Below are 10,304 nucleotides of genomic sequence, written 5' to 3'. Positions count from 1 at the left end.
TTATGGGTAAATACCGAAATCTTGCCCTTGCAAATGTCCTCACACCAGATATGCATTGGATATCCAGCTTGACAGATCGGAAAAGCCGGTTTTCAGCGCATGCAGGGCCGTAGACACTCAGTACGGATCCGTTGAGGCTGAAATTTCCAGGCTATTATGTATACTTAAGTCTTCTTGACTCCCTCCAAAACTTCTGAAAAACAATGGCATCTTTCTGTGCCGATTTTTCAATGTGCGCTGCTTTTTCTTAACTCACCAGAAAGTTTTTTGGGAGTGGTCAGATACGCCGCCAGAAGAGATTTTTTTTTTGGGGGGGGGGGGGGGGCAAACTTCCATAATTGACAAAAACTGGCGCAGAGATCGGGTTATGCCCCCTATGATGCAAAAAAAAAAGAACCTAAAATAATCATAACTAACTCAGTTATGTGGCGCAGATTGCTTGGGGAAAACTTTAATTTTTTTAATTATGCCAAAAAAAGCGGCACGTGCCAAAAAAACGGCACCAATCACTGGGGAAAATTGAGCCCATTAACTATTTCTCTCCACAGATGCTTCCTGATCTGCTGAGATGTCCAGCATTTTCTGTTTTTATCCCTGATATGTGTCCCCTATATAGTACTTTACTTTTCTGCTGAGGTTTAGTTTGCCCTCAGTGGAACATTGTTGTGAAAAATTTCTGCCTTACATCTTTGAAACTGTGCAAATAATTTTATTGCAACTTTGACTAAACCAATGATTTTCAAACATTTTGTATGAGGGAAATCCCCTGTAAATAGTGACATGCTTCAGAAGACTTTCTGTCTTTATTTCCAAAAGATGGCATTCGCCACCCAGAAGAAACATGATCTTTTAAAATTTAGTATACAGCACAGAAATAACAGGTTAGTAACTCAAAAAATACTTTAAACTGATGACCTTGCCAGAAGAATCTTCAAGTGCCAGGTTTCTGAGTTTGAAAACTTGTAGACTAAAGAAACAAAATGCACTGATTGTTGTATTTCTGATATGAAATAACTGCTGTATGCGTACATAGTTATTTTGTTTACATGCCAGACATTTCTGACAAATAGTCTTTAAACCACAAGGCAAATACATTTTATTTTTTCTTGCTTGAGTTTCCTGGTGGTAACCAGCCTCCAGGCTGGAAGGTATTTGCTGTACTTGTAGGTTCTGGAGATAATTTATCCTTTCCAAAGTAGGTTGCAGAGGCGTGTCCTTTGACTTGAGTTTGAATTGGCTGAGCAACAAGACCTTCCTCATATTCTTTCTCTTTCCTAATCTCCTCCTTCTGCTGTACTTCATGGGCACGTATTTTTATCACTTTTCGATATTCTTCGTTTTGCAGAATTTCCTTTGCAAATACAAAAAGGAAGATGAATACATTTTAAATATAAATTGCTTTAGTTTATATATTGTAATGAGAAATTTATTTTTTGCATTGAATCAATTATTCCAACAGATTTAAAAATATTAAAGAAGGTTAAAATGAATACAACTGGAGACATTGAATCAACCAATTTGTGACAAAGATATTCGAGCACAATACTACCTCTATTTGAAGTCCTCCCCTCCCTTCCCAATTCTCATCTCACAGGCATGTTATTTTCCTTAGAGGCACCACATATCAATTCCACTGCTTGGTCATCCTTCTAGAAGGTACAATTTAGCTATGGGAAAGGATAGGTTTACCTTACTTTCTTCCTCTGTTGGCCCAGTGAGCCATTGAACTTACCTTCAAGGAAAAGGCTAGAGTATAAGTCAAATTGTGAAGTGTTTTAGTTGAGAGATGTTCTGTTGTAGCTAGGGCTGTACAGCTAGAGCGAGCCCTCCTGTATGGCTCAGAGACGTAACCATATACAGTAGACACCTCAAATCACTGGAGAAATACCACCAACAATGTCTCCACAAGATCCTGCAAATCCCCGGGAGGACAGATGCACCAACGTCAATGTTCTCGATCAGGCCAATATCCCCAGCATCGAAGCACTGACCACACTCGATCAGCTCCGGTGGGCGGGCCACATTGTTCGCATGCCCGACACAAGATTCCCAAAGCAAGCGTTCTACTCGGATCTCTTACACGGCAAGCGAGCCCCAGATGGGCAGAGGAAACATTTCAAGGACGCCCTCAAAGTTTCCTTGATAAAGTGCAACATCCCCACCAAGTCCCTGACCAAAGACTGCCCTAAGTGGAGGAAGAGGGAGGGCACTGAGCACCTCGAGTGCCGCAGGGCTCAGTGCTGGGACCCCAGCTCTTTACAATATACATTAATGATTTATATGATGGAATTAAGTGTAATATCTCCAAGTTCGCAGATGACACTAAACTGGGTGGCGATGTGAGCTGTGAGGAGGATGCTAAGAGGCTGCAGGGTGATTTGGACAGGTTAGGCAAGTGGGCAAATACATGGCAGATGCAGATTAGGAAAAGGGGAGATGCAACGAGACCTGGGTGTCATGGTTCATCAGTCATTGAAAGTTGGTATACAGGTACGGCAGCCGGTGAAGAAGGCAAATGATATGTTGGCCTTCATAGGTTCACCAGACTAATTCCAGGGATGGCTGGACTGTCATATGAGGAGAGACTGGATCAACTGGGCCTTTATTCACTGCAGTTTAGAAGGATGAGAGGGGATCTCATAGAAACATACAAGATTCTAGCATTTTCCCTACTACTGATGTCATAGAAACATAGAAAATAGGTGCAGGAGTAGGCCATTCGACCCTTCGAGCCTGCACCACCATTCAATAAGATCATGGCTGATCAAAATATAAATAAAAATCACACACAGGGAAAATCACAACTGTGAAAAATCGGCCAAAAACGGTGCCCGATCCAGTTGTGACATTATCGGGTGCCAAAAAAATAAAACTGCCGCTGACAGTGGGCGCCAGCGCACAAACCTTTGCCAAAGTTGCAAAAGGAGGATTTCACGGCAAAAAACAGCGCACGCCAAAAAGACGGCGTCCATTCATGGCGAAAGGATTTTAAGAAGGGAGCTGCAGAGGTACAGGGGTTTAGGGAAGGAGTCAGAAGAATGGAGAGTTTGGAGAGGGTATTGTAGAGCTGCAGGGGTTACAGAGATATGGAGGGGCAAAGCCATTGAAGGATAAATCTGAGGCGTTGAGACTGCTGGCCAAAACAAGGCAGTATGAACAGAAATAGTGCGCAAGCAAAACGTGCTGCAGGAGTGGATTTGGCTAGTAGAGTGTTGGATAAGCTGAAGTTTACAGAGGGAGGAGAATGGGAGGAGAGCATTCGACTAATTAAATCTGGAGGTAACACAGGCAAGTATGAGGGCTTCAGCAGCTGATGGACTACGGTGAGGCAGAGGCGGGAAATGTTAGAGATAGAAGTAGGTGGTTTTTGTGATGGAGAAGATATGGGGTTGGAATCTCATGTCAGGGTTGAACAGGTTGAGGCAGATTTCAGCCTGAGGCAGTTGTCAGGGAGAGGATTAAGTTGGTGACAAGGATATAATAAATAGTAGCAGGAGTAGGCCATTCGGCCTCCGAGCCTGCTCCACCATTCGATAAGATCATGGCTGATCTGATCTTGGCCTCAATTCCATTTTCGTGCCTGTTCCCCACAACTCTCGACTCCCCTGTAGTTCAAAAATCCACCTTGAATATATTCAATGACTCAGCTCTCTGGGGTAGAGAATTCCAGATTCATGACCCTCTGAGAGAAACAATTCCTCCTTATTTCCGTCTTAAATGGGCAACCCCTTATTCTGAAACTATGCCCCTTAGTTCTAGATTCCCCCACAAAAGGAAACATCCTCTCAACATCTAACCTGTCAAGCCACCTCAGAATCTTCTATGTTTCAATAAGATCATCTCTCATTCTTCTAAACTCCAATGAGTATAGACCCAACCTTTCCTCATAGGACAACCTCTTCTTCAACTTAGTGAACGGGTCCTTTTCAGAATGGCCGGCAGTGACCAATGGGGTGCTGCAGGGTTCGATGCTGGGACCCCAGCTATTTACAATATACATCAATGATTTAGAAGAAGGAATTGAATGCAATATCTCCAAGTTTGCAGATGACACTAACCTGGGTGGCAGTGTGAGCTGTGAGGAGGATGCTAAGAGACTACAGGGTGACTTGGACAGGTTAGGTGAGTGGGCAAATGCATGGTAGAGGCAGTATAATGTGGATAAATGTGAGGTTATCCACTTTGGTGGCAAAAACAGGAAGACAGATTATCTGAATGGTGACAGATTAGGAAAAGGGGAGTTGCAACGAGACCTGGGTGTCATGGTACATCAGTCATTGAAGTTTGGCATGCAGGTACAGCAGGCGGTAAAGACAGCAAATGGCATGTTGGCCTTCATAGCTAGAGGATTTGAGTATAGGAGCAGGGAGGCCTAACTGCAGTTTTACAGAGCCTTGGTGAGGCCACACCTGGAATATTGTGTTCAGTTTTGGTTCCCTAATCTGAGGAAGGATGTTCTTGCTATTGAGGAAATTACAGTGAAGGTTCATCAGATTGATTCCCGAGATGGCAGGACTGACATATGAGGAGAGTCTGGATCAACTGGGCTTGTATCCACTAGAGTTTAGAAGAATGAGAGGGGATCTCAAAGAAAGATATAAAATTCTGACAGGATTGGACGTTAGAGGCAGGAAGAATGTTCCCGTTGCTGGGGAGTTCTAGAACCAGAGGGCAGAGTCTAAGGATAAGATGTAAGCCATTTAGGACCGAGATGAGGAGAAACTTCTTCACTCAGAGAGTGGTTAACCTGTGGAATTCTCTACCGCAGAAAGTTGTCGAGGCCAGTTCATTAGATATATTCAAAAGGGAGTTAGATATGGCCCTTGTGGCCAAAGGGATCAAGGGGTATGGAGAAAATGCAGGAAAGTGGTACTGAGGTTGAATGATCAGCAATGATCTTATTGAATGGCGGTGCAGGCTCGAAGGGCCGAATGGCCTGCTCCTGCACCTAATTTCTATATTTCTATGAACTTTCTTTGAACTGCCTGCAATGCAAGTAAATCCCTCCTTAAATAAGGAGACCAAAACTGTTTGCAGTACTTTAGGTGTGGTCTCATCAACAGTTGTAGCAAGACTTCCCTATTTTTATACTCCATTCCCCTTGCAATAAAAGCCAACATTCCATTTGCCTTCCTAATTACTTGCTGTACCAGCATGCTATTTTTTTGTGTTTCATGTACGAGGACACCCAGATCCCTCTGTACTTCAGCATTCTGTGTACTCTATATTTAAATAATAGTGTTTTTCTATTCTTCCTACCAAAGTGGATAACCTCACATTTTCCCACATTGTACTCCATCTGCCAAATTTTTGCCCACTCACTTAATCTATTTATATCCCTTTGCAGCCTCGTTGTGTCCTCCACACAACTTGCTTTCCCACCGATCTATGCATCGTCAACAAATTTGGCTACAGTACATTCGGTCCCTTCACCCAAGTCATTAATATATAGTGTAAATAGTTGAGGCCCCAACACCGATCCCTGTGGCACCCCACTAGTTACAGATTGACAACCTGAAAATGAACCATTTATTTCCACTCTCAACCCAGGATGAGGGCCATCAGGTCCAGGAGACCTGTCAGCCTTTAATCCCATTAGTTTGCTAGTACTTTTTCTCTCGTGATAGTGATTGTTTTAAGTTCCTTACTCCCTTTTGCCCCTTGATTATCTACTATTATTGGGATGCTTTTAGTGTCTTCTACTGTGAAGAGAGATACAAAATATGTGTTCAAAGTCCCTGTCATCTCCTTATTTCCCAATATTAATTGTCCAGTCTCATCTTCTAAGGGACCAACGTTTACTTTAGCTACTCTCTTCCTTTTTATATACATGTAGAAGTTCTTACTGTGTATTTTTATATTTGTGGCAGATGTAGCTAGAGACAATTTAAAGACAGATGTCTCAGGAAGCTTGGCACAAAGATGTTAGGATTTAAGCAAAAAATGGGGATGCCAATGAAAAAGAATAAGTTTAAGACTAACGAAGAGGAAATAGTTCTTCCAATAAAGGGTAATCCAACAGCTTAAATAGGTCGTCAGGAATGGTGGTTGAAGTCCAGATGCTGTAAGACAAGATCAGAGTTGGTATTCTGGAAGGATAAGATCAAATGGGCTTCCGTTTTAACCCATCTATGGTCTTGTGAAAAGGTTAGCCATAGGGATTAATTTAAAAAGAAAACAAATTCCTCAATCGTGAAGTAGTAAAATAAATGTTAAGCAAAATACTAGGCACTACTGTAACTATAGGACAGCCCTATTATGTCCCAGAGTATTCCTTTGAGGTCCATATTTGAGGAGCACTAATGTGCTCAGAGTACATATCTGTGTTAATGTTTACTTTCTGTCTATTAAATGTGTTGTAGCAACAGCCCTAGACCATCTACTCTAATTAGTGGGAGTAGTTATGCTAATTGTATACAGGTGGGACAAAAGAAGATTATACCTTAAGTGATATTGTAAAATTAAATAAAAAATAAACTATACATCAAGACCATAATTTTCATTACTGTCATATTATATAGTTAAAGTTCAAACATATATTATTTGAAACTATACATTATTACAATTAAATACAATACCATAATTCATGATCTCTATGACAAAGGGATCGAGAGTGTTGCCTTGAAATAAATGGAATTTCAGTCTCTGATTAGTACAAACGGTTCAATTAGTGCAACTGCTTCTGAAGAATGGAAAGGCAACAGTACAAAGAACTGAAACAATGAAGCACTTTAATTCTCAATTTACTTCACTACTGTGGTTATAGCTCACAAAATGGTTCATTCTTCAGTCTCGTTCGTCACATTGGTAGGAATTTTGATCACTGTACATCAAGGGACAAAAGCTAGTGAGTGCCAGAGTCAGCACCTTCAGGGTGGAGAGGGAGGGGATAAAAGTTCATGGGGTTGGGATGGGGGTAATATATTAGCATGGATAGAGGATTGGCTAACTGACAGAAAACAGAGAGTAGGGATTAATGGTTCATTCTCGGGTTGGCAATCAGTAACTAGTGGGGTGCCTCAGGGTTCAGTGCTGGGACCCCAACTATTTACAATCTATATTAACGACTTGGAATAAAGGACCGAGTGTAACATAGTGAAGTTTGCTAATAATACAAAGATAGGAGGAAAAGCAATGTGGGAGGACAAAAAAAATCTGCAAAAAGACAGACAGGCTAAGTGACTGGGCAAAAATTTGGCAGATGGAATATAATGTTGGAAAGTGTGAGGTCATGCACTTTGGCAGAAAAAAAATCAAACAGCAAGTTATTATTGAAAGATTGCAAAGTACTGTAGTACAGCAGGACCTGAGTGTACTTGTGCATGAATCACAAAAGTTTAGTATGCAGATATAACAAATGATCAGGAAGACCAATGGAATCTTAGCCTTTATTGCAAAGGGGATGGAGTATAAAAACAGGGAAGTCTTGCTAGAGTTATACAGGGCATTGGTGAGGCCACACCTGGAATACTGCGTGCCGTTTTGGTTTCCATATTTACGAAAGGATATACTTGCTTTGGAGGCAGTTCAGAGAAGGTTTACTAGGTTGATTCCGGAGCTGAGGGGTTTGACTTATGAGGAAAGGTTGAGGAGGTTGGGCCTCTACTCATTGGAATTCAGAAGAATGAGAGGTGATCTTATCGAAATATATAAGATCATGAGGTGGCTTGACAAGGTGGATGCAGAGAGGATGTTTCCACTGATAATGGGGAGACTAGAACTAGAGGGCATAATCTTAGAATATGGGGCCACCCACTTAAAACTGAGATGAGAAGAAATTTCTTCTCGCAGAGGGTTGTGGATCTGTGGAATTCGCTGCCTCAGAGAGCTGTGGAAGCTGGGACATTGAATAAAGTTAAGACAGAAATGGACAGATTCTTAAACAATAAGGGAATAAGGGGTTATGGGGAGCGGGCAGGGAAGTGGACCTGAGTTCATGATCGGATCAGCCATTATCGTATTAAATGGCGGAGCAGGCTCGAGGGCCTACTCCTGCTCCTATTTCTGATGTTCTTATGAAGAATCCTTTGAGGTTCGCAGAGTCTAAGGTAGGAAATTAAAGTTATAATAGTTAATTCAAGACCAAATTACGTACAGAAAGCAAAATTAGGAGGGGGAAGAAAGACGAGATTGAGAGATAAAAAAGACAGAAAGAAAAAGTAAAGAAGAATGATTTTTTTTTTAAATCTCCAACAATAATTAAAATCTGAAGGAATGAAACTCCACTTGTAAAAGTTACATTTCAGTGCCAGAGAGATTTTGTTAAGTGTGTTTAAATTTACTTATACGTTTTAAATCATTTACCTGATGGTTTACACATTGAAGAACAGAGACAAAGATAGCACAAAATGTGTATGATGAGGCAGGGATCAGAGTCTCGGTGCTCTCGGCTGAAGCATGATGTCACCTGCATTGACTATGGTGGACCCACCGAGCAAGTGCATGAAACTACCCTTACTTTGAAGAAGCCAGAAACATCCAGAGGACAAATTTAGCCAGCAAAAACACTGAAAAGCAGTTCAAAATTCACTTACACTTGAATGAACATGCTCTAACCTTTTCTGATGTGTATTTACCAGTTATTTTTACTGCAAAATCTGGGCCAATGGTTTTAGGAGGATTTCCCTTCAAATGAAAACTTATGCCCAGATTCATTTCTTGCACCAAACTTTCTAATTTTAACTTGTATCCCTGGTATTTAAACCTATCATCAGGGTGAACAATTTACTCTTATCAATTTTCATAATATTATAAGTGTCAATCAGATCAGGGATGCCTAACCGTTGGATACAAGGTTCAAAACCAGTGAGTGGTGCACGCAATAATGCGAGTTCCATACTCAGATATGCAAGGCCCCCAATACACAAAATTGTGAACGTGGAAGCCCATGCACATTAAAAAATATAAGACGCCAATACAGTATAAACAAAAAATGAGACAGGATTAACAATCAAGGACCGTGCAACATGTGGTCATCAGCATTGAAATGTCAGTGGAGGAGGCTGAAAAGTAGTGTTAAACAGCTCAACAAAGTAGTGAGCATCCAAACAAGCCTACACACTGGATCCAGAGTGATCCTCGAGCAGGTCCAGAAACTGACTGAAAGCAGCTTCAATTTTTACTTCTTCCACAACAAAGTAGAGGAGGTCCAAAGTCCAGCTATTGTTTCAAGTGTCAGTGATTCAGCTACAGAGCAGCCGAGTGCAAAAATAGCACAAAATGTGTATGGAGTGGCAGGGATCAGAGTCCTGGTGCTCTTGGCTAAAGCATTATGCTACCAGCATTGACTATGATGGACCCCACCCAGAACGTGCATGAAACCACCCTCACTTTGAAGAAGTCACAAACATCCAGAGGACAAAGTTAGCCAGCAACAAAAACTGAAAAACAGATTTATGCAAAGGCAGCTGCATCAAAGAGGCTGAGTGCAGACATCCTCTGAAAGTACAAAGACCAGAACTGTAAGCAGAAACAAGTATGATAAAGGGGCAAGAAACTAACTGGAATCCTTAAAACCAGTCTCTAGCAATTCAGACAATATCCTACTAACTTTCCATGAGGATACTATCAAGTAGTATGGTGACAAGGTGAATGGTATGATGGCACTCATCAACCATTGTGATAAATCACCAATTACCCCAAAAGAGTCCAGTAATGGCTGCAATGAATATCAAAACAAAGCCCCACCAGTGTCACCCCTGAAGGGAATAAACATGTTTCATGTGAACATTAGAGGCATCTGAAAAAACAAAGGAGAGCTATAGAGAACACTACAGAAAAACAATGCTCTCATAGCCTCAGTAAATGCCATCTATCAATCAAAAGCTGATTGAGCATACTGAACTACAACTGCTAGATTAGACAAAAAAAATGAGGAAAGGAGGCCGAGCAGCCTAGAATACTATGAAATTTATGACATAACTTGTGGACGGGAGTATGCAGCAGTCATAATTTACCTTGAACAAGGAGTGTCACTAAATGTGTCTGTCCATTGTCCTTTATGTTCCTCACAGGACCTATACAGGAGAACTTTCTGATTGGGAAACAACATGCTGATCCTGGGGAACGTCAATGCAAAAACACTAGTTGAACTATAAAACACCTTCAGGGTGACGCATCATCCATCCAAACATCTGCATAATCCTTGATAACCCAGAGCTCGGCAGTAAGCAGCTAACTAATGTCCTATGGGAACTTTTTAAATAAATTGGGAATCTTTATCAACTTTTAACTTTTAAAATAACTTTGGAAGTCACCTTCCTAATGCCTGCCCCCCAACCAAGTCTCGGGCCATCTACCATCAA

The 10,304-nt window shown here is 41.3% G+C and overlaps 1 protein-coding gene across 3 annotated transcripts in view; it reads right to left on the bottom strand.

Annotated features, from left to right (window-relative positions):
• Positions 1-343: 343 nt before the first annotated feature.
• The window catches only part of ndufaf2 (NADH:ubiquinone oxidoreductase complex assembly factor 2), a 293,251-nt gene continuing 283,290 nt past the window's right edge, over positions 344-10,304 (bottom strand). For 2 of the 3 annotated variants that reach the window (XM_070869234.1, XM_070869235.1), the window contains exon 5: positions 344-1,351. In XM_070869234.1, coding sequence (XP_070725335.1) covers positions 1,097-1,351 — 255 coding nt within the window. In that variant the 3' untranslated portion in view covers positions 344-1,096. The remainder of the gene's footprint in view (positions 1,352-10,304) is intronic. The other variant, XM_070869233.1, reaches the window with a different exon arrangement.

Source organism: Pristiophorus japonicus, chromosome 2 (genome assembly GCF_044704955.1).
Source record: "Pristiophorus japonicus isolate sPriJap1 chromosome 2, sPriJap1.hap1, whole genome shotgun sequence".
NCBI classification, from domain to species: domain Eukaryota; kingdom Metazoa; phylum Chordata; class Chondrichthyes; family Pristiophoridae; genus Pristiophorus; species Pristiophorus japonicus.
The sequence above is the reverse complement of the archived record's forward strand: the minus strand, read 5'-3'. Positions and strand labels throughout refer to the sequence as shown.